The sequence below is a fragment of the Crocuta crocuta genome, unplaced genomic scaffold (assembly GCF_008692635.1).
Source record: "Crocuta crocuta isolate KB4526 unplaced genomic scaffold, BGI_CrCroc_1.0 scaffold654, whole genome shotgun sequence".
Classification (NCBI taxonomy): domain Eukaryota; kingdom Metazoa; phylum Chordata; class Mammalia; order Carnivora; family Hyaenidae; genus Crocuta; species Crocuta crocuta.
This window is the reverse complement of record NW_027527817.1, coordinates 283549-308642: the sequence shown is the minus strand read 5'-3', so window position 1 is coordinate 308642 and position 25094 is coordinate 283549. Positions and strand designations below refer to the sequence as shown.

Here is a 25094-nt window from a genome sequence, read left to right as displayed (position 1 = left end):
AAGTCAGATGCTTAACCAACTGAGCCACCCAGGTACCCCAAGATTTCATTATTTTTGATGGATGAGTAATATTCCATTACATATCTTGATTTGCAATCATAATTAGTTCCAGAAACATGTTTGTAATCCAAAATACTGTATATCAACGCAAATTTCCCCATAAGAAATAACGGAAACTCATGGTTCATTCTAGACCCCAAAAATGTTCATATAAAAATGATCACAATATTTTAATATAATAATAAAATGAAGAAACTACAAGACATAAAGTAAAATAAACAAATTAACCTGCACTTACCTTTGAAAACCTTCATGGCTGGTGTGAGGGAGACAAGAGACAGGAGGGTTATTCTGTAGGATGACTTTTCCCGTCACTACGAATCACTGCTCTCTATTGGCTAATGGAATCTTTTTCTGCAGGGGGGGGGGCATTGTATGCACTTGCATGGATGCTGCCTCCAGTATGGTATTAATAAACTCTTGTCATACACTGTATTGAATGTAACTGGCAATAAGGCAGCAGAGGAAAGTGTCTATATCTGCAGGCAGGCTGACCTAGAATGAAGCAAAGCATTCCTAAGCCTACTTTTGTGTGGAAAAGCAAAGGACTGTCCATAGGTGCTTTGAAGTGACAAAAAATACACTAACGCCAGGTGTGGGCACCGTCCAATGTTCTAAAAAATCACTGATTTCTGCCAAACACTGCAGTCTAAGACTGAGCATCTGAGCATGGGAGAAGATCACCCACAGTCCCACAGTGAGACGGATGGAGAGAGAGAGAGAGAGAGAGAGAACTATTGGCTCAGTTGTAATCAAGTGATCATAATATATAGGACTATATTCCAAATATTTTTATTTCGCAGATCTTTATCCATTCATCAGTTGATGGACATTTGGGCTCTTTCTATCATTTGGCTGTTACTGATAATGCTGCTACCAACATCGGGGTGCACTTGCCCCTTTGAATCAGTATTTTTCTATCTTTTGGGTAAATACTTAAGAATCCAATTGCTGCATTGTGAGGTAGTTCTATTTCCACCAACGGTGTAACAGGGTTCCCCTTCCTCCACATCCTTGCCAACATCTGTTGTTTTCTGTTTATTTTTTGTTTTGTTTTGTTTTGCTTTTTAGTCATTTGGACAGGTGTGAGGTGGTATCTCATTGTAGTTTTGATTTGTATTTCGCTGATGATGAGCGATGCTGAACATCTTTTCATGTGCCTGTTAGCCACCTGGATGTCTCTTTTGGAAAAATGTTCATTCATATATTCTGCCCACTTGGCTGGATTATTTGTCTTTTGTGTGTTTAGTTTCATAAGTGCTTTATAGATTTTGGATACTAACCCTTTATCAGATATGTAATTTGAGAATATCTTTTCTCACTCCATAGGTTACCTTTTAGTTTTGTTAATTGCTATGCCATACACAAAAATAAATTCAAAATAGATGAAAAACCGAAATGTGAGACAGGAAACCATCAAAACTCTAGAGGAGAATACAGGCAGCAACCTCTTTAACATCACCTGTAGCAACTTCTTACTAGACATGTCTCCAAGAGGCAAGGGAAACGAAAGCAAAAACGAACTATTGGGACTTCAAGATAAAAAGCTACTGCACAGTGTCTTTTCTGTTTTAATTGATTGCTTTGCTCAAGAGTCAAATCTTAGGCTTGTCCTAGGATTCACTGTAGTCTTAGAAGGCACATCTGGCTCAGAGTAAGAGTATAAGGTCTTTTCTATGAGGGCTGCTCTCGTAACCTGGTTCTGATATTTACTAAATGTCTAAGTTTAAGCACATTACTTAACCTTACTATAGTTATACTATAACCTTGCTTATGTCTCAATTTCTTCATCTATTTGAAAAAAAAAAAAGGTAAATAAAAGCACTTCTCTCAAAGGGCTGTTTTGAAGGTGACATGAAGTTAATACACACAAAGGACCAGATTACCAATGTCTAGTATATAGGAAAGTTCTCAGAAAATAATTTTAATTTATTTTAACTAACAGGCTTATTTATGAGCACTAAGTTGCATTGGTAAAGCAAAAAGGATTTCATATGTAAACGGTCCAGAAGCTACTCATCATCTAAACAGACAAAGGTGATGACAGGTGCTAAATTAGAAGTTTATACAAGCTAGGATGGGAGCTTAGAGGAGAAGCACCTAACTTAAACTGATGTGGGGGTCATCAGGAAGCCTTCAAAGAGGATGTTGTATCTAAACCAAGTAAGGAACAGAAAGAAACAGGTAAAGAAAGTAAACAAGAGAATGAGAAGAAGATAGGCCCTCTCTTACAGACATGAGTAAAAAGGGCTCTTGGGAAGCATCTAACACCCACATTGCTGGGTGTTGTTATCCTTGCAATGGTGTGAGACCAATGCTGACTAGATTCACATGGAGAAGAGATGTGCATCTATGCTAAGAGGTTTGGACTTGAAGGAGAATCATTTAAGAGATTGAAGGAATGGTATGAAAAGAATTGTGTTTGACATCAGATATATCTCTGGCAGATCTATAGAAGGTGAATTAAAGGAGAAATACTAGTAAGAAATGTACAGAAACAGGAGAATGATCAAGTGAATAATGCCAAAGTCATAGTTTAGTGTATAGTATAACATTCATAGTGTAATTTTAAATATGATAATGTTAGGAAAAAATCCTCATGCTATAATACTAAGGTAAAAAGACAAGATATAAACTATATTCTATGGTTATTCATATTTAAAAGTGACTTTCCAGTACTTTAAAATGTTAATTGTGGAAAGAGGTAGGTGAGTTTTGTCTTGTTTTATTTTTCTTTATTTTTCACAGTGTCCTAAGTAAGCATGCATTTATTGCCTTTGTTATTAGGAAAAATCCATATTTTAAAAACGTTTTATATCAACTCAGTTCAATTAAATTCTTGTGAGCGTTTCTCCTTTCTGGGGCAATAAAAAATTATGCTAACCTACTTTTTAATTATGTAGACTTTGTTAAATATAAAATGTTTGAGCCTTCCATTTTGCACAATATGACATACAAAGTCATTTTGCTGGATAACAGCTGCAGGACACTGGTACAATTTCAATTATGAATTAAATTTGGATTTAGAAAGTAAGTTTTTGTTATCCAAGGTTAAAGTTTTCTCCTTACTATAACTAGACTCAGAAAAATAGAGTAAAGTCCAGAAACATGTTAATACACACACACACACACAAAGAGTAACCTTTCAAATTTCTTTTCTTAGAAAAAAATTAATGCTTGAAGTCTACAATTTTACTATTCTGAAGCAATTTTGATTTAACATTATTTTCTATTTTCACAATTATACTAGAGAAAGTAGGCTTAAATAATATGTTTTAAAAGTTGTTTAATTAACATGAAAAGTTATTATTAGGTATAAATGTATATATAAAGGAAAATTTTATGAAAATTATGTTACAAACTATAGAGCTTAGAATGGACCAATTCTTCTATCACCTCAATATCATGCCATCCACCAGTATCCTTTTTTTAAATTCACCAATATCCTAATGAAAATAGTATGCTGATTTGATTCAAAATTAATGAATATTTATATATTTATTATTATTTTAAAAATTCATTTAATCAGAAAATTATCCCCTCCTATTTAGTGATATCCTTCAATAAAAATAAAACAACAATGATAATAATATAGGAAATAATGTTTACTTTGAATCATTATGATGATTATGAAAAACGTATAGTAAGGATGGAAAAGTTGTGATAAATCATTACATCAGGGCTGACATGGCACCAGGGTTAAAGGCTGAAAATTTTTCAATCACTAAGACTTAAAAGAAATCTAAATTTTCAAAGGCCATTCAAGAATGTATGATTTAAGATACCACCATTTTACTTGAGCAAATCCTTCTTCATTAGTAAAGACAATTTTATGCATTACTATGAAATTAAAAGGTTATTGAGATGAGTAGCAAGATGTGTCATTAAAATGCCAGAAGAGCTGCTAATATCTCATTTGAAATGTAGATTTTATTTTTAATTTTGACTTAAACAGTTTGGCTTTATGGAGAGCTATCTTGGTTGGCATAAGAAATTATTCTAGGACAGATAATTCTTTGACTATTGTAAGAGGATGATATTTAGAACTGTATTTATTAGCTTATCTTGTCTGTTAAACATTTATGAGCTGGTTCTTTATCGTCCAAAATGGCAAGGGAGCAAGAAAGAGGAGCTGGAAAAAGATACTATGAGACCTTGTGGACATGGAAGAGATATGATCACTGGTAAAGATTCTGTCTCAGGATGCCTTAAATATATCAAAACATGTTCTCTTCAGACCCACTCAAAAACTTGGTAAAGGAATAGAGGGAAAATTAAAGGTATCCAATGAGGCATAAACTGTAGTATGTGAGCAAAAATGTAAAACTCGTCTCAATCATCCATGTCCTTAATTTCTCAGAATTGCCATTTCAGGAAATGAATATTTCTATTAGAGAAAAAAGAGGCCCTAAAACATTATCATATTTCAATATTATGACACTGATTCAAGGGAGGGGGTCATGTGCGTGTATGTAGTGGCTTGTTCTTTGTCCTAGAGAAAATGAGAAGATTTTCCTTGCAGTTACTAATAAAAAATAGCAGTGTCTAGGATAATATTTCTATATATGAGAAAGAAATTTTGCATGTTGTTTAATCTATTATTTTGCTCATTCATTCCCATAACTTTAAATGAACTCTTGATGCTAATATACTTCACTATTATAAATCTTCTGAACTGCAGACTCATGTAGCCAAATGACTAAAGTATAGATGCCTAATGTATATCTCAAAATCACCTTATCAATAAATATACTCTGCATAGCCCCTTCCTTATATTGCCTCCTTTCTCAATATTCTTCATAATAGTAAATGTGCTTTTACCCATCTGCTTCTTTAAGCTAAACCATTTGGCTCATCATTGACTCTTCTTTCTTCCACATCACATCAAATCCATCATCCGTTTTAAAATATAGTTTATTGTCAAGTTGGTTTCCATGTAACACCCAGTGCTCATCCCAACAAATGCCCTCCTCCATGCCCATCACCCCCCTTCCCCTCTCCCTCATGCCCCATCAGCCCTCAATTTGTTCTCAATATTTAAGAGTGGTCTCTTAAATCTCTTGTAGTCTCCCTCCCTCTCCTTAACTATGTTTTTTCCCCTTCCCCTCCCTTATGGTCTTCTGTTAAGTTTTTCCTGTTCCACATATGAGTGAAAACATATGGTATCTGTCTTTCTCTGCCTGACTTATTTCATTTAGCATAACACCCTCCAGTTCCATTCACGTTGCTAAAAATGGTCAGATTTCATTCTTTCCCATTGCCATGTAGTATTCCATTGTATATATAAACCACATCTTCTCGATAACATTCATCAGTTGATGGACATTTAAGCTCTTTCCATGATTTGGCTGTTGTTGAGAGTGCTGCTATGAACGTTGGGGTGCATGTGCCTCAATCATCAATTTAAAATATATCTCATAGTCAGCTATGTCTCACTATCTCCACTAGTACCGCTGAGTCCAAGCATTGATTTCTGCCTTAAAATGTCTTCTTAATTGGTATCTTTGCTCCACACTGGCTGACTTCAGACTCTTCTCCATTCTGCAGCCAGATTATTTCTCTCAAAACATAATCTAATTATATCAGATCCCTATTCAAATCCTTCCAATGGCTTACATTACACCTATACAAATAAAATCCTTACAAAAGTATAAAAACATACTTATAGAAATATAAAGAGTAAAATATCTTTCCATGGTCTACAAGGCATTGCAATATTTGTTCCTGATACTAAAGAGATTTATGAAGAATATACAAAATATAAAATATAACATGTAAAATTTCTTTGTCATATTTATAATACTTTCTGTCTTTAATTAGCTTTTCAAATTACTGCCACAATGGTTTCCAGAATGCAAGAAGCCCAGCAAGTTTCAGAAATTCATCTCTATATAAAACATTATGATTTCATTTGTATTTATTTTGTACCTCAATGTAATATATGTGGTTAGTAATGCAATGCATAGTAGGAATGAATTTAATTTATCCATAAATATGAATAATTTGTGGATACCTGCTCAAAATCATTTTTATTGATATGATGTATGTCTAAAAATGTTAGATTACACTGCATTGGAAGGAATTTCCTTTCACCACCCATAGGAGAGAAATAATAAACATACTTTAATAGTTTTTAAATACTTTAAATACAAGTTAGTGACTGTGTGTAAACTATGGGGAGCACTTACTTTTAATAAGGTAACAATAATCCTTTCAGAATTAGTACCTTTTTTTACTAGATTTACTTGAAACTTCAACAGTCATGGCACTAATCTAAATTCAAGTTTTGCAATTTGCTTATGTTAAAGCTGAGGCAGCAGGAAATTGAGATTGGGAGTACTTGAATTTCCAGTCCATGCTTTTAATCACTGTCTTTTGAAAAGCAAGAGCAACTTCTTGTTTCCCTTTAATGTTTCATTAGCTTCTTTTTCACTCCTGGCATTGCCAGACATAGAACAGAGAATAGGTTACTTGGACACAAGATAGTGGCAGGTAAAGATAGAGACATTTTTTATGTCTGCTCTTATAATTCCTCTTTTACTACAGATGTTGATCTGATTTTTATTTTCTCTTAAAATATTAAACTGGCACCACCCTAATGAATTTTTTAAAATGAAAAAAAATTGAATAACATATTGCTTAGCAAAGGTGCTAGGTATGAATACTGAAAGCAAAGTCCTCCAGATAATTGGTAAGAGGATCCCTAAAGGCAAATTTTCTTACTAACCTCACCCTATTCCTATTCTTAGGGGTTGTTTAGCAATCACAAATAGACTTTTTCTCTGTAACCTCTCTGCCCAGCCTGCTAAAAACAAAATCACAAAGCTGTCAGATCTCAAGAGGGAACCTCAAAAGACTGACCAATGCCATAATGGAGTCAGTGAATCAATTGTACTTGAATTTCGTTTTATTTCTTCATGGCTCACTATTTTCTTCTCACTGACACCAGGTAGGATACAATGAGGTTAATAAGGTGAAATAGAAGTTAAGATAAATATACTAGATATTAAACTCATTCTTGTTTTATAACCATCTCCTTGTTAACAGTCAAAATATGCAAAGAATTACAGTCTTCCTTTTCATGATTGAATTATAAGATAAAAAGTTGTTTTTCTTGGATAAGAACAAAGTCTTAAAAACTGACTTTTTTTTTTAAATAGAGAAAACGCTTCACGAAAGTCAGTAAATGGAGTAAAATAAAGCCTCTGTGTTTTTTCTAAATACAAGTTTGTTTTAAAATCTACTTCAGGGGCACCTGCATGGCTCAGTTGGTTAAGCATCTGACTTTCACTCAGGTGATGATCTCATGTTTTCATGGGTTTGAGCCCCATGTCAGGCTCAGAGCCAGGAGCCTGTCTTTAGATTCCGTGTCTTCCTTCCTCTCTGCCTTCCCCCACTCACTCATTCACTCACTGTCTTTCTCTCTCTCAAAAATAAATAAACAATTTTAAAAAATAAAATCTACTTCATTGGTTGTTAACTGAAATCTATTATTTTTATCATTATGATGGCATTAAAAGTCAGTGGATAGTAATCTTACTAACATGCGTTTGTGGTCTAGTAATATAATGATTCTAGAAATAATGAGATGAGTTGCTCATTAAAAAGAACAAGAGAAGGCATAGGAGGGGTTGAGGGGAGGGAAGGGGAAAGAGAAGAAAAGGGGGCAAGTGGGAGGAAGGAGGAGGAGGAAGGGAAGGACAAGAAGGGGGGATGGGAGGAAGGGAGAAAGGAAGGAAGGAAAGAAAAAGAGGGAAGGAAAGAAAAAGAGGGAAGGAAAGAAAGAGAAAAAGGAAAGGAAAACATAGGAAAACCCCACAAAGACTATGGATTCAAAGTTGCAATGTTTCCACTGTTACACGGTATTAAAATTACTTTAAAAAGTTTGATCTTCAGAAGTCCTGAGATTGCAAAGACAGCCTGGAAGAAAGCATAACACATACCAGCACCCCATTTGTGAGGAATGGACTAACAGGATCTATTTATTATTGAGATGAGGAGAGTTTTTGAAGGTTCTAGAAAGGAACCGAACCACTCATGGTATGAGGAAAGAAAAAGTATCCTTTCTCAAGGGGGATCACTATTTTGATGGAATAGCTTGAATATGAAGAAAGAATATTCACTTTCTTTCTAAACCTGAATATGGGCACCTGGGTGGCTCAGTTAGTTAAGTGTCCAATTCTCGATCTTGGCTCAGGTCATGATCTCACAGTATATGGGATTGAGCCTCATGTCAGGCTCTGAGCTGACAGGGCAGAACCTGCTTGGGATTCTCTCACTCTCCATTTCTCTCTGTGCCCCCCCAATAAATAAACTTAAAAAATAATAGAAAAAAAATGAACCCGAGTATACATCACTCACCCACTAGAATGTTCCTATACATGATCCATAAAAATCTATACAGTGTAACCCCAAGGCCTCTTCCAGCTCCTTTGCTCCTGTCACTCATATCCCTGTCTCTATTCTTTCCATATATGCCCTAAGCACATGAGCTCATTAGCTTCCTGGCAACATGGAACACCTCCTCCTTCACTGACAGTCAAAATTTTACATCCTCTGTCCAGCTTGAAAGTCACATTGTCCTTGTGGACTTTTCTGATTCTTTCAGATCCTGGCAGCCTCCCTTTGTATTTCCATTCCTTTTAAAAAATAGCACTCATCAAACTTGATCCAAATTTTCTGTGTATGTTTATTCCTTTCACCAGTCTGTATAGACTACACCATTGTTTTCTTATTTTTCTCACACACTAACAGTATTTAATAGGTGCTTATTTCTGCTCACTTAAAAAAATATTGTTTATTTTTGAGAGAGAGAGAGAGAGAGATAAGAGTATGAGCTGGGGAGAGGTGGAGAGAGAGGGAGACACAGAATCCAAAGGAAGCTTTAGGCTCTGAGCTGTCAGCACAGAGCCTGACGTGGGGCTCGAACTCATGAGCGGTGAGACCATGAGCTGAGCCAAAGTCAGACACTCAGCTGACTGAGCCATCCAGGTGCCCCTAATAAGTGCTTATTGAATGAATCAAGGAGCCTGCAGCTTTGATATGAGCATGGGACTCTGAAAGGTACATATATCTCTGCAATTACATAAATGTATTCAACCCTGGAAGTTAACGGAATACAGTTATTGCTACTAAGATCACTTTCCCTCAAAGGAATAGATTTTTCCCAAGTTATATTACTATTTTGACAGTCCTCTGACTAAGAGAGACAACAAAATGTACTGTGAAAAGAGTGAGGGCTTTAGAACCTGACTTCCTGAGTTACACCTGCAGTTCTGCAACTCTCCAGCTGCATGAGACTAGATTAGTCTACTTTTTTGAGATAGTTTCCTTACCTAGAAAATCGAGATAATATTAGCATCCACATCATATAGTTGTTGGGAATATTAAATGAGTTAATACATTTAAATCAGGGGCACCTGGATGGCTCAGTCAGTTAAGCTTCCAACTCTTTTGATTTCTGCTTATGATCTTATGGTTCATGAATTTCAGCCCCCCATCTGGCTCTGTGCTGACAGCATGGAGGCTGCTTGGGATCCTCTGTCTCTCCTCTCTCTCTCTTTCTCTCTCAAAATAAATAAATAAACTTTAAAAGAAAGTACATGTAAATTATTTAGAATATTAAATACAGCAAACAGTGAAAAAGTACTAGCTATTTTTTATGAATAGAACAAAAAGCTTTGTTCTATTAAAATAGAACACTTGTTCATATTAAAAATAATGGGTGTCGGGGCGCCTGGGTGGCTTAGTCGGTTGAGCGTCCGACTTTCACTTAGGTCATGATCTCGCGGTTCGTGGGTTCGAGCCCCGCGTCGGGCTCTGTGCTGACTGCCAGCTCAGAGCCTGGAGCCTGTTTCAGTCTGTGACTCCCTCTCTCTCTGACCCTCCCCTGCTCACGCTGTCTCTTTCTCTCTCTCTCCTAGAAATAAATAAAACATTTAAAAAAAAAATAATGGGTGTCATATCCTGAGTGGGTATTGAAGACGGCTTGGATATCACAGGAATTTTACAGATTTTACCCTCATATCTCAGATTTAGATTTGTGCTTCTTAGGAAATTATTGCTAGGTATGTTTTTTCTAATTTCAGGCAAACATTAATGTAACCAGTTTGGTAAGATAAAATAAAATATTACTTTAAGTCAAATTTGCTAAACATTATAAAACACTTCATGTATATGTTGTTTCCCATAAAAATTACAAAGTTGTCTGTGTGTGCTTAAAGAAACAAACAGTGATCAAATATACAGAATTGTTCTCAGGTGCACATTAACATTTTAAATATTTGACTAAAGTAATTTCTAAAACTCAAAAAACCATCTATCCTAGAATATACAGTGGTTAACAATCAAATGGTTTAACTCTTATCCTCCCTGCACCTCTCCCCCAACATAAATATTGCTGGACTCATGGAGCTAATGTGGAGGGGATCTTGGGTGGCATAAGGACAGGACATGGAATCAGGGGAAGGAGACACATGGTGAACATATAAATCAACAGGATGGCATCAGCGAGTATTAGATGTCATGAAAAAATAAGACAGATAAGTAATTGACGGTTACTGGGTAAAAAGCAGGCAGCCACTTTCTGAGGAAGTGACTTTTAACGTGAGACATGAAAGGCAGGGGAAATTAGGCTTACAAATTTGTAGAAGCAGCATATTCAAAGCAAAGTGCCAGAGGCACAAAAGTTCTGAGAGAGTCTTGGCATTTTTAGACAGTCCAGAAATAAGGCTGGTGTGCTTGGAGTCTAGTAGGTGAAGGACAGAATGAAATGTGATCAGTACAGAGGAGATGACCAGGTAATGGCCCAGAAGAGTTTGAATTTTATTCTAAGATTAAATGAGATGCCATTGGAAGGCTTTAAGAATGGCTGTGACATGGTTTCCTTTGCATTTAACAATATCATTCTAACTGCTCTAGGAATAATGGATTCTGTGTGGCCAGAATGGTAGCAGAGACAGAGAATGCAGCCAATGTCTTGTAGGCTCACTGTGGAAATGGAAAGGAAGAGAGGACTAGTTGGGATAGTTGGGATATATTTTGGAAGTAGAGTTGACAGTACTTACCAATGGATTTATTCATTCAACAGGAATAGGACCTACTATGGGCACATCTTGTCAAAGGAATGTGTCCTGATGTGACTGGGAGTTTGCTTGCTCACTAGAAAGTCATTTCCAAACCATAAGAATTCAGCAGTGACTTCTTGCCCTGTAAGTCACTACGGCTGTGCTTGCTCACAGATGGGCTGCTTTTGCAAAATCTAAATCACTAAAGATTCAATAGTCATTATATGCTATAGCACATACTTTTTAAAAGATGCATTTGGCAAAAAATAGGATAAAAGCTGCTTCCAGTTTGGGCAATGTGATATGTTTAAGTTTCTTTTTTATTTCTCTAAATAGCTCATAATTCCTAAACTCTGTGTTTATGAGCATAACATCTCAGCCCATGTAGAAAGCTCTGCCTATATAGATTTGATTGCTTGAGCAAGTTGTTTAAGTGAACTACAGAATGGACTTCTGAAAAGAAATTTCAGGAGGATGGCAATTTTCAAGTCACATCTTTTATTCACATTTGATTTGAATGTGTACCTGTGTGTGAAAGAGAATTTAAGTGGATTTAATAACAGCTTCAAGAAGGAGCAAAATTCTGCTACTTACACTTTATACCTTGAATGCCATTATTGGATACCTTAAACTGTGTTAAAAGTGACAATTATAAATCAGGAAACACTTCACGCCTGGAATCTTTTACATTGTTTAAGCTAGTAATTTTCATATAGTTCTAAAGGATGTTGGCAGTTGTGAACTTGCCGTTTACATGAACACGACCTTTCCTTTACTTCTAAATCTCTTGGCTCCTTCTCTAGTTTTAGTTAATGTTTTCACAGAGGTAATTGAATGCTGACTGTTCTGTTAGGTGTGAAGTTCAATGGAGACAGATCTATGGGATCAATGATTGTAGACAGGAAGAGTATCCTTTCCCTTTGTGATAAGTAATGAAATCCAGCCTAGAGTTTTCTATTTAGTTTGTGGGGTTGGGATTTCTTATTTCTATTGAGTTCAACACATTCATCTAAATACCTACAATTATGTAAAGACTGGGAAGGTCTTCCATTTTTTATACAATTAATTTTTGTGTGCTAAACACAGAGATTGCTATAAATCTATTTATTACTCATTTGAACAAAACTTCCACAAAGGTTAGTGTTCACTATAACAGGTCCACACAAAGTATGGACCTGGTGTTTCCAGCAAACCTCTCTATTGTTAATAATAATAATAATAAAAGACCTTAAGATCAGCAACACTGACCACAAAAACAAAAATTTTTGATAAAAACATCTGAGCTACTTCTGTAGACACCAAAACCAAATTTACAAAGCAGTCTTGACTGGCCAAGCAGGTCTTGACTGGCTGCATTTGATGACTCAATTTGTTTCACAGGAATAAAGAATAATGTTAGAAATTTTATCATTTAAAAATAACTCAGAAAGCGCAATAAAATAACACAACCAAGAACATTTTCAGAAGCAAAACGTATAATGAACTAAAAGCCTTTGTAAAAGAGAATGTCTTTATCCCATGATTTATGTGTTCCAGCAGGGAGAAACAATCAGCCAAAATTCAAACAGTAAATAAACCCAAAGTTTATGGGAAGCTAACACACCTCAAGTATCATTTGATAATAAAAATGACATATACTTCTACTTTTTCAAATAAGAATTCTATCCAAATTATTTCCTTTTCTCTCTGAAAAATCAAGGCACTTACTTTTTACCACATTTCATACCATCTGTGTACAACAAGCAATAAGGAGACTAACATTATTTCCCCCATTTCAAAAGTGGAGAAATTCTGAAACATTAGGAATATTATATGGCTTTTTTCTTATAGGAATTTCTTATAGGAATATTATATGGCTTTCTTTCTTATTTCTTTAAAANGCAATAAGGAGACTAACATTATTTCCCCCATTTCAAAAGTGGAGAAATTCTGAAACATTAGGAATATTATATGGCTTTTTTCTTATAGGAATTTCTTTTGGAATATTATATGGCTTTCTTTCTTATTTCTTTAAAATAATTAAATAAAATAAAACAAGATTTGTTGAGTTTCAGTCACTAGATATGTTACATTCCTGCAGCCCATCTGATTTGATGAAAGAGAAAGAAATGGCTATTCATTATTTTCCTCTTTCCACCTTTGACTCCTTCCCTCACTTTCCTTCTCTTCCCTTTCTTCCTCTTCTTTCCATATTTCCCCTCCTTTTCTCTTCACTTCTCCCCTCCCTCTGCTTCCTTTACTTCTCCATTCTCCCTTTCTTTCCCTTTTCTTCTGACACAGCTCTAACAACTTGTGTGAAAGAGCATGCGAGTAGGCACATACAGCTGGGATGCTATCATTTCCATTTATGCATTTATTCAACAAATACCTATTGAGCCAACATTTATTGCCACAGGGTGCATATAGCATAGGGGAGGAAGATAATACTAATTAAACTTAAAGATACCATTGTAAGCTGTATTGTGCATGTGGCTCCATGTGAATATATAGTAGTGTGTCATGTCCTAAAGTCGTGAGGGGCCCAGGTGAGGAAGAGAAAGCAGAGGTGAAATCTGAGGGATAAATAGCGATATGGTAGTGAGAATACTAGCGATAGAAAAGCACTGCAGGCACAAGAAGAGGTATGTACTAATGTCCTCTGTATAGGACAAATCCTGTAATGTCAGCTAGAATTATAGATAACAATTTATATTTGATCCTGCCGCCCCCCATGCTTAAATTCCTTCCCTTCCTACAATAGAATAATAATATTCAAACTGTCCACATGTCATGCAAAACTTTTAGGATCTTACTTACCCTTACCTGCTCTTACAACTTTGCCTTCATCTTGTGCTCCTGCAACCCCAAACTTGCAATGATGGTTTTACACTAACTTTTTTGATCTCTTCTCTCTGAATGGAAAACCTCAACTGCAAACTCCTGTTCCACAACCTCACGGAGCTACCTCATTTGTCTGATGAATCCCTATTATTGCTCAGCTCACTCAAATATCAACTCCTCTGAACAGCATTCCTATCCCTTCCTCGACTGAGTTAAGCACATGCATGAAAATTCACACGTTAGAACTATTTTATACTGAACTCATCATAATGATCTTAAAAAATCGAATCAATGAAGAAATAAAGGGTTTAAGACACAAGTAGCAGTTTGCCCTCTCAGCAATAGATGGCATTGTAACAATTCATTGTTACATGATAAATGAATCATCAGATTTCCAATTATTTTTAACAATAGTTTTTACGTTTAAGATTAGGTAAACCTCAAATGAAAATTTAACAAATAAATATCAACTTAACCTAGCTCTGGTGATAGAACATTTTTGGCTATCTGCTGATAAGACTGTAGGGATAGAAATTATAAGACTTTTTCCTTTTGGGACACCTGGGTTGTTCAGTCAGTTAAGTGCCTGACTTGGCTCAGGTCATGATCTCGAGGTTCATGAATTTTAGCCCCATGTCAGGCTCTGTGGTGAGAGCTTGGAGCCTGGACCCTGCTTGGGATTCTGTGTCTCCCTCTCTCTCTCTGCCCCCTACCCTGCTCACCCTCTGTCTCTTACTCTCTCTCAAAAATAAACATTAAATTTTTTTTAAAGAAATATGACTTTTTCCTTTCCTCAATGGATACCAGCAAGTTAAGTATTTGCCTAAATACTACTTATTAGATCAGCATATAGCCATTAATGGAAAATTAAAACTCAACAATTTGGGTCTCCAGAAATAAAAAAAAGAAAATATCAACATGTTTTAGAAAAGAGCTCATATTTTAATTTTCACAGTATCTGACTCTTCAGAGTAGCCAGGCGAATAAAGTAGGAATAAACAAAGAGAAATAAAGTGATACAAATGGTCTTTCTACTTCACTGTACTCCAATAAATAAATATGAAGTAAAAGGACAAGATATATGAAATATGTAAGTGTTCCATAATTTGTGGAAAAGATGATAAAATCATTAATGAAGTGAAAACTCACAAACCAAGAAAAGCACACATTTTTAATTTTAATTTTGTGGAGTCTCACAAAACCAACTTACCTTCCTGATACCCCACCAACCCACTAACCCATATAAACAGTGATGCAGAGAGGCTTTTTTTCTTATTACCATGAATTCACTGATTTTACTCCCAGATTATCCCTGAATGTCAAGAGCACTATGCACCTAACACTTATATATTACAAGCTTCAAAATAGAGGGAAAAAAGGTTATCTATTGACTAACATCCACGTAAACAGGAAGTTGTCTTTTTTGCTGTTGAAAATTTATGTTAAAGAGCTATTCTATCACCTTCCATAACATGCTTTGGGGAAACTAAATTATCCAGTTACACTAGATGAAATAGACCTCCCTGATAAAATATTGCTGTTTCCATTTATTTTTCTAGGGAACAAAATTGAAAAAAACCAATGCAATTTTATGGATTTGTTCACGGTCTAGAAATATATAGGAATATAAATTATGTTCCATCACAATCTGTAGCAACCATTGCATTAGAAAGAAACATGTCTACACAATAATAGCAATCTTCCTCTTATTTGGTGAAACTTAGAGAGTTCAGGTTTAGGTGACAAAAATATTCTGTTTTGTGATGGCATGCTTTATATTCCCAACTACTAATTTCTATGTAAATCCTGCTGTGGAAAATTAAACAAAAGCTGCACTGCCCCCCAAAGTAGGAAAGAGCAAAATTTCTTCACATTCTCCAGATCCTTGTACTCATTCTGATCTTGAATTTTAGTGTGAACAGAAAGAATAATATCATACATAGTGAGGCCACAGATCTTAGCTGACTCCAGATTTTACAAAGTCCCTGCTGTGAGTGTGAATCACTTCAGAAGTGCTGATTTATGTCCTTTTGTAAAGGTTAGTCCTGCAAATCTTTAAGGGAAAAAACAGATAAAGGAAAAAAAAGGAGGTAGCCATAGATCTTTCAGTGAGTGGAAATAGAATTTTCACAATCTATATACTCTGCAGGGGTCCATTCTTCTCACAGTTGGTGGCTCTTCTTCCAGGCTCTATGCCCCACAGCTCCCAGTAACACTAATTGCTTCAAAACCCTGCCCCGATAAGTGGCAGATTTTGCTATAGCAGAGAAGTTAGAAGTGAATTTATTTATTTATTTTTTAAATACACAGTGCTGGAACACATGTAAAAAACTCCCACAACCCCATGTTAGAAATATTAACATATTATTTTGTAGAGAAATATATTTTGATGGAATATGTCATTGCTTTGTTCTACAGGAAATATTATCTGTTTGTTACACTTCTCTATAAAGCATGGCATTTATAGGAAATCAAAATCAAGATCATAAAAATACTTGGATGCCTTGATATTAGTAATCAATTAGATAATTGGCTCTAAAATAGACTTGGGATGTTTCTTGCATTTTATATTGTGCTGCACATAAAATATGCTTCCGTGAATTATTTCACATATCTGATTCTATTTTATTTCAGCACTAAGGAACTTAAAGTTTGGTTCAGGCTATTCATGTTGACGTTTTCCTATGCCTTACATCTGTCTTTTCTCTACTTTGTCTTCAGAGCCAGCACTAATCCAAAATGCACTGCACCTGCTATTAGATTCCAGGAACTTGGAGATTGATATACATGAAGAAGGAAAGCTCATTAAGCAGCCTAGGTGTACAAAAGTTCAGCAGACAGCACATGGAGAAGTATATCATTGAAGTTCCATTATACTGTACTGTCAATTTCAAGTACACTGCTCTTTCAGGCACATATTTTTTGTTCACTTGAATCTGCAATTGGCCAAAATACAGGCAAGGGTTAGCAAGTCTAGACACCGCTTTGGACTTTGGAAAGCATAGATTTTCTGGCTCCAGTCCTGCCATTTTAAGACATTCTAGAATCTGAACATCTTTAAGTGTATCTGTTAAGAAACTTAGAGAATTCTATTTTCATATTGTTCTTTGTGTCACATAAATTAAAATGAGTTAAAAAATTAAATCTGGTAGAACACACTCATTTCAAGCTTTTATAGTTACTGGTGACACCATCTGATAAGACTCCAGACTCCCTTTATAATTGTCAGTTGCTGCATATTTTATAGGTTAGTGTCTTGACTTGAATGATGGTGGGTTACCTGGTATAAGCTGTTTCACCTCATACATGATTAAATTATATTTCTTCCTGTCCGAACAAAGATTATATTGAAAATACAGGAAGGATTCGGCACCAGGGAAATACATGTTAGTATTTGACAAGTGTGGAGCAGTGCAGGAAAATATCAATATGTGATGAGGTCATGATAGAATCCAAGAAAAATAAGAGGAAGTTATCTGAATGTTAAGTGGGCAGATGTCTAGCTATTCTTTTGAAATGCCATTCAAATGGCCCTCATATCATTTAATTTTCAATTGTTAGATTAATTTGGGCAAAACAAGTTGGTATCCAAGGAAATGAAGAAACCCTGTTCTTTGCAGTTTCCTGAATCAAAAGATTCACACAACAGTACTGTTATACAGCAGTAGCAGGAGTTCATATGTGAGTCAAGATGTAAAAATAGATTCCAATTTGTATTTTCTGTTTTATGGTAGATTAGAAAATAATGACATATTTTATTTTGTTTTATTTTTTTATTTTTTAAATGTTTATTTGCTTATTTTGAGAAAGACAGAGAGCAGGAGCAGGTGAGGGGCAGAAAGAGAATCCCAAGCAGACTCCATGCTCAGCATGGAGTCAGATGCAGGGCTCGATCTCATGAACTGTGAGATCATGACCTGAGCCGAAATCAAGAATCAGATGCTTAACCTACTGAGCCACTTATTTGCCCTTATTTTTATTTTTTTAAGTTTTTTTTCTTTAGTAATCTCTACACACAACGTGGGGGTCAAACTCATGACCGTAAGATCAAGAGTTGCATGCTTCTTCCAGCTGAGTCAGCCAGGTGTCCCAGAAAATAATGACATTATTTTAAAATGTGCATAGAGGCAGGATGCCAGCTAGAGTCACAATTTAAAAAACTGTTGAGAATGTATACCAAAAGTATCAGAGACTTTTGAGTACAGAAATGATACAGATCTGTTCTGGAGGGGACAATACAAAATAATGTAAATCCCTAAGTTGCACAAAGAACAAAACTGCCCTTGACTTACAGTTTGTGCCCCCTCACCCCTTTGTGATATACCAGTTTTTTTTAATATGTTACATTAGTTCCAGGTGTATATATAGTGATTAAATAAGTCTATATACATTTTTGTTTTGTTTTAAATATTTTATTTTTATTTTATTTTATTTGAGAGAAAGCATGAGCAGGGGGCAGGGGCAAAGAGAGGGAGAGAGAGAGAATCTTAAGCATGCTCCATGCTTAGCATGGAGACTGACACAGGGCTCCGTCCCACGACCTCATGAGTCATTATCAAGACTCGTACTGTCAACCGACTGAGCCACCCAGGTGCCCCAACAAGTCTATATGCTATACTAAGCTCACCACAAGTGTAGCTACAATCTGTCACCATACAATGCTATTACCATACCATTGAATATATTCTCTTTGCTGTGCCTTTCATCTCCATGACTTACTAATTGCATAACTGGAAGCCTGTACCCTCCCACTCCCCTTCAACCCTTTGCCCATCTCCTACCCTCTGTACCCTCTGGCAACACCAATTTGTCCTCTGTATTTATGGGTCTCTTTCTGCAAAAAGGTTTGTGCCTTTTTGACTGCAGAGCAGAGTTGTAGAAGTTATAAACCAGAAAAAAATATGTGGAACTTTTCAAGGTTATTTAATCCAGTCCCCTTCCTTTAGGCAGATGAACTCCCAAGGCAATAAGAAAGACCTATATAGTTGTTGATTCTATTTTAAAATACTCTAGAGAGAGAGATTCCAGGACATTCCCTCATATACTTTGTCCAGCTTTTATTAGCCTCATAGGATGTTTACATACAAATGAATCCAGAAACTACCAATCTATTCAGAATAGTTCTGTTAAACCGGTCAGTAATATTTCTTTCAGTATAATGATGATGGAAATTATTTTTTTCTTCTCAATACATTTCCACTAATACATTTACTCCTGAATTTCTTTCCATTTTACCTCATTCTTTTATTTGTATGCATGTTGATAATCACTCTTTCTTCTTTTCCTCTGGCCTTAAAATCATAGAGTATAACCAAATTTATAATGCTGGTTTATAATATTTAAAATTAAACCCACTTTACATATTTTAATGTCTTATAATGAAAGAGATATACCCAGTGTCTAGCTGAGTAAGAATACAAACACAGACTTTTTGCATCAAATGTGATATTAAAAGTAATGAATTCCATTTCTTATAACAGTTCTGTTAGGATAACTTCAATGACAAGGAACTTAATATGTCATGATGCAGCCTATACAACATTCTGGCAAATTGAATCTATCCTTATATAATATTTATTCTTATATAATGCTGTAATTATACCACTATTTTCTTTGAAAATAATTTTGGAGGTTTTCATTACTTCCTGTTAAATTCTGTCTTGCTAGATTTGGTCTAACATTCTAATATGTTAAGAAAAACTGGATGTTGGTTTTATTGTCTGGAGTATTTACTCTCACTCCTAGCTTTGTGTCATGCTGTCTATATCCTTATTCATCCATTTGTCAACATACAAAAAACCTAATTGGACAAACAGAAATCTATAGATAATTTACTAATCCATAGAGAAAATTACCATGCAAGAGAGATGTCATAGTATATAAGTATAGCATTTATATTATGTGAAAGTATAGATCATCAGTGTAACAACAAATTAAAGCTAGATTGACTTTTAATCTCCAGAGTTTATTAATACTAGTGATCACTTATCCTACTTATAAGTTCTCACAAAATCACTTTTCCATATTATGAGTTAGTTGGAACAGTAAGTAGAGGAAATGATGGTTTCTCGGTGATAATGGATATTGAATGCCTCCTACTAAAAACATATATTCACAAGGGACTTTGATACCTAAAATAATGCAGTCATAGACCTTTCTTGTGGGAACTGGTTCTGTTAGAACATAAATATTCTTAAAGTTAGCATATTAAGTTCATATCAATGGCATACCTTTACATCAATGAACTTATAGATTTTTTTCTTCAGCATAGTTTTGGCGAAAGAGTAAAGAGATAATTTTACTCTGACAAAGAATTAAGTTCTGGCTGGAGAAAAATAATAGACCAAAGAGGAAGGATGGGTGTCATTGTGATATTTTCTCTGTTTTTTCTTTCCTCACTCCATTTGTGTAAGCCCATTCCTTGCCAGACTTGCTGGAACCGTTTAATCTGGAATTGTAATTAAGCAGCCTGAATATTTCTTTTCTCCATATAAGTGTGAATATTGATCACAGCCCATCACCTGAGATGCTTCTCTATTTGTAATAGGACACACGCACAAAGAATTCTAAGCTTATTTCCAAGCTTCTTTATTCATCACTTTCTCCTCTCTTTCTGTGTTGCTCATTTTATTTCATTCACTTCCAGTCAGCTTCCCACATTAAGTCTTTCACTTGGTGTGATGATTAATTTATGTGTCAGCTTGACTGGGCCACAGAGCATGCAGATAATTGCTCAAATATTATTTTGAGTGTGTCTGTGAAGATGTTTTGAATGAGATTAACAACTGAATTGGTCAACTGAGTAAAGCAGATGGTTTTCCCTAATGTGGATGGACCTCATCCAATCAGTTGAAGACCTGTATAGAACAAAAAGGCTCATCATCCTGTGAGTAAAAGGGAGCTCCTGACTGATGGTCTTTGAGCTAGAACATTGTTTGTTTGTTTGTTTGTGTTCTTGCCTATAGACTTGGGTTGAAACACGGGCTCTTCCTGGGTCTCGATGTTGTCAACCTTTGGACTGGAACTACACCATCAGTTCTGATTCTCAGGCCCAGGGTAAGTCCTTATGACTTGTACTGGAACTGCATCATTGGTTCTTTTAGGTCTCCAGTTTGCCAACTGCAGATCTTGAGACTTATCAACCTACATAATCACATGAGCAAATTCTTTATAATAAATCTCTCTATCACCCTACTATCACTCACCATACTGGTTCTGTATCTCTGGAGAACACTGACTAATATATCTTGTAGCTTCTGCCTACACAGGTCTGGACCTTCACCATTTTGATGGGTTCCACGAGATGCTGCTACCACCTGGCTCCCTAAAGAGCTGAGTAGCATCAAGTTAGATTGCTTATAGGTGTACACTATTCATGTTGTGAACAACATTGTTATTTAATCCCACATCTTTGTCAGCTGCTATTTGCCAGATACAAGCTTCATATTATCATACCTTATGATGTCCTATATTATTCACATTTTGACCATCTCTAGCATTGCTTTCTGCTATGTGTATACAGATCTCTCTCCTATACTCATGTATCCTCTTTTGAGGTCACCATTTCACAATAAACTAAGCACAGTTGTGAATGGATGCAGTAAGGGTCCTGAAACATCCCTCTTCTACTCTTCCATTCCAACTGCAATTAAAATCCATCTGTGTGGTGATGACAATCTTTTTAAGCAAGGTTTACAGTAGTTAGTGTTGTTTGATGAGTTCACAAGTGCTAAAGGTAGAAATACTGGATGCCAAATAGTCCTCCATTTCATTTAAAAGACCAACTATAAGTCTCTGGATGATGTTTTATGAGGGGTTCAGTACTGAATTCAAAACAAAAAAAAAAGTTTAAATCCATCTCTTTAATGACAAGTAGACAGGCATTCAGGTAATTTACAGTAGCAGTGATCAGACCTAGGAGCAAGAATTTTAGGGGAGGCAATTATCAGTGCTCTGATATGTATCCGCTTCCCTTAGCAAATGATTAGAACAGGTCAAGAGTATAGCCCTGATATGAAAAAGGTATGAAGAAGTGACCCTTACCTTTGTGGAGATCAAATTTTCAATTAGTTTGGAAAAGGGTAAACAGAAGGATTTCCCATAGTTGTTTTCATTAACATCCATGTGCATACCTCAATTTCCAAAACAATACTTATAAAATACCCTGATAGCTTTTAAGTGTCAATGAGTTTGAATTACACACAAGCATTGGGATATCTCAGACTTATGTCCATTAGGAATACCTCTGAGGCACATTGAAGATTGTCTAGTTCAACTAACTTGTTTTACAGAAGAGCAAGCAAGTTCTGAGAAATCGTTTCTTGTGAAAGATCATAGGACCTCCAAGCTGTTCACTCGTTTAGTGCCACCCCAACACAACAGATCGTTTTAAATTTTTGTTTTGTTTTCAATAACTATGCTGTTTGAGGGAAAAGGTTATTTTTGGTTATTCATAATTGGATAAGGTATTTTAACCCCCATGTCCTTGCTCTTCCAACTCAATTTACAAGTTTTCATTTTTACACAATGCAGGTTTTTATTTAATTTCTTCAGGACTTTATAATACCATATAATGATTATTTAAATAATTCATTTTAAACATACCTTCACCACAGACAACTGACCTGTAGTTTCGTTTAACGCATGAATCTTTTTCTTTGAGTATGAAAAATGTCTTCTATTAAGCAAGGTGGGCATAGTGTATGACCCACTGCTTCATATTTTTTGTGTGTACTGAGATGTAAAAGAAGAGATGCTTTCATAAGACTCTAGAAATGGAATATTTATGAGAGAAAAACAAAAAAGCTGAAATTATATCAGCATTATCTAATTATAATATATTCCCACCTTGATATACTTTTACACAAATAGCAGGAAATAAAATTGTAAAACTTTGAAAGGTGAAAGGACATGATTGAAGAATAAAGGGTCAAATGTTCTACCTTTGATTCCAAATAAACTTAGTGGAGATTTTTAAAATAGGCCTCAGATGATGCTGGTATGCAGAGATAATACCTAGCTACATATTTTATTTTTTATTTTTCAATTTTTATTTTTTTTAATTTTAGAGAGAGAGCACAAGCAGGGAGGGACAAGGGGGAGGAAGGATCTCAAGCAGGCTCCAAGCACAGTTCAGAGCCTGACTAGGAACTCGATTCCACAACCCTGGGATCATGATCTGAGCCAAAATCAAGAGACGGACACTCCACCTACTGAGCCGCCCAGGTACTCCTAGCTACATATTTTCAAAGCAATTTTACATTGTGTACATTTTTAGAGACTGAATTGTGTGTCTATTGATATCTAGAGCAAGAAGAAAACTCAACTTATGGACAAAATATATGTTCACTGATGATACTGTGAATATTAAATTTGGGCTAGAGAACTGCATTTTATTATGTCTTATTACAATTCAAGAATAGAAGTCAACATTGAGATGTTATATTACATTGAGTTCTTAAATTCAACATATGCTTCTTAACAAGTCTTTGTTTTCCTTGATTGAAGATCATAAAAATTAAAGATCAAATTTGAAAATTTGGAGATGTAGTCTAATTTCTTTCTAGCAGGGCTAGTATTTACCACCTAATCTTGTGAAAGGGTTGGCAACAGAAAAAAAAAGAAACACGTATTTGAAAATTCTCATGTTATAATGAAAAACGTAAATAGAATACATACCGGGTTTAGAAGGATTGTAAGGAAAAGTTCACCTCCTCTGATACTTTTATCCAATTCTTGGGGTCCTCCTGGATATTCTTTGTAGAAAATAGTGTGGGTAAACAACCCACAGGTCTGTCGAGGCAGGACCTGAGGAAAGGTGGGGAGGAGAAGAAGCACACTGACATGACTTAATTAAGAGCTCCACCACTGTCTCATTACTTCAGAATCTGCAAATTATCATTTTCTATTGGAGTTCCTTGGTTGCTAAAGCCAAAATATTACTGTAATCAAGAGCTGGTGTTGGTGTAATTAAATATTAAGGGAGTTGCCTGATCAATGCTATAGGACAGATAGGCTAAAGCATTTTCAGAAAGTTCCAGAAATCTCATCCACCAGCTGAATTATGTTAAAGGACTGACAAAAAATAAAAGCGTTTTTAGGGTTAATTTAATTTAAATCTAGAGATTCTCCAAGTTACATTTTTCATGGTATTAGGCCGTTACTCTCCTTGCTTCTGAAATATAATCTTACATGGTACTCAGGTTCTAAGATTGAAAACAATCCATTTTCATCACTTCTTCCACTTTTATATGTTTTGTTTTTACTACACTCTGATTTTAAATTTTAATCACAGTAGTAGTCAAATCATTTAATGACTACTTCTGGCACATTCTGTGGTTAATTCTGTTATAAATTTGAATGTTCAACACAGAAAGCAAAAACTAATTTTATTCCAAAAGTTTATTTTGAATAATAAATTGCTCATAATCTAATGGAAAATGCATCCAATTGAACAGAGTTACTAGGATTTTATCTATTCTTTGCTTATAATAGTTTGTATTAAATTCAAACTAAATGAATACATGAAATATCAGTTAAAATGAATGCTTTTATTTTATAATATGTCAACATGTAACTCAATAAAGGGAAAACGGTACTTGCACTGTGATTCAGAATTATATAAGAACAATCCTTTTTATACTTCCTGGATTTTTATGAATGCTGATACCAATATTAGCATTATTAGTATCTCCATTTTTAAATCTGATGGTTTTTAAATCTAGGATCTAGGTCTTCCAGTACTAGTTGTGGTTAGTCATGTGTTCTTGTGCTTGATTTTTTTTTTTTTTGGTTTTAGATAGTGATTAGATTGATAGATGGATAGATAGATGGATAGAAAGATGGATAGATAGATAGTTCTAACAGCAATCTGAATAATGGATTCAGAAAAATGTAATTATTTAAACTAGGGAGAACAGTTTGTAAACCCTTGCTATGATCCAGACAACTGATAATGAAAACATAACCTGAAGTCTGAGAAATGGGGATGGGCAATTTAAGTGGACTATCTTATTTCAAAGTGAAGAATACCATATTTTTCCATTCCAATGAATACTTATAAATTCCCACCTAAAATTCATTTGATTCTGTTCTCATTTACAGTAACTGATAACACCATTCTTGTATCAGATTATTATTTTTTGAATC

At 35.1% G+C, this 25094-nt stretch overlaps 1 protein-coding gene across 2 annotated transcripts in view; it reads right to left on the bottom strand.

Annotated features, from left to right (window-relative positions):
* Window positions 1-25094, bottom strand: part of LOC144241023 (bifunctional heparan sulfate N-deacetylase/N-sulfotransferase 4) — a 246044-nt gene that overhangs the window by 68391 nt on the left and 152559 nt on the right. For both annotated transcript variants that reach the window (XM_077775467.1, XM_077775470.1), the window contains exon 5: window positions 23625-23753. In XM_077775467.1, the coding sequence (XP_077631593.1) occupies window positions 23625-23753 (129 nt within the window). The remainder of the gene's footprint in view (window positions 1-23624; window positions 23754-25094) is intronic.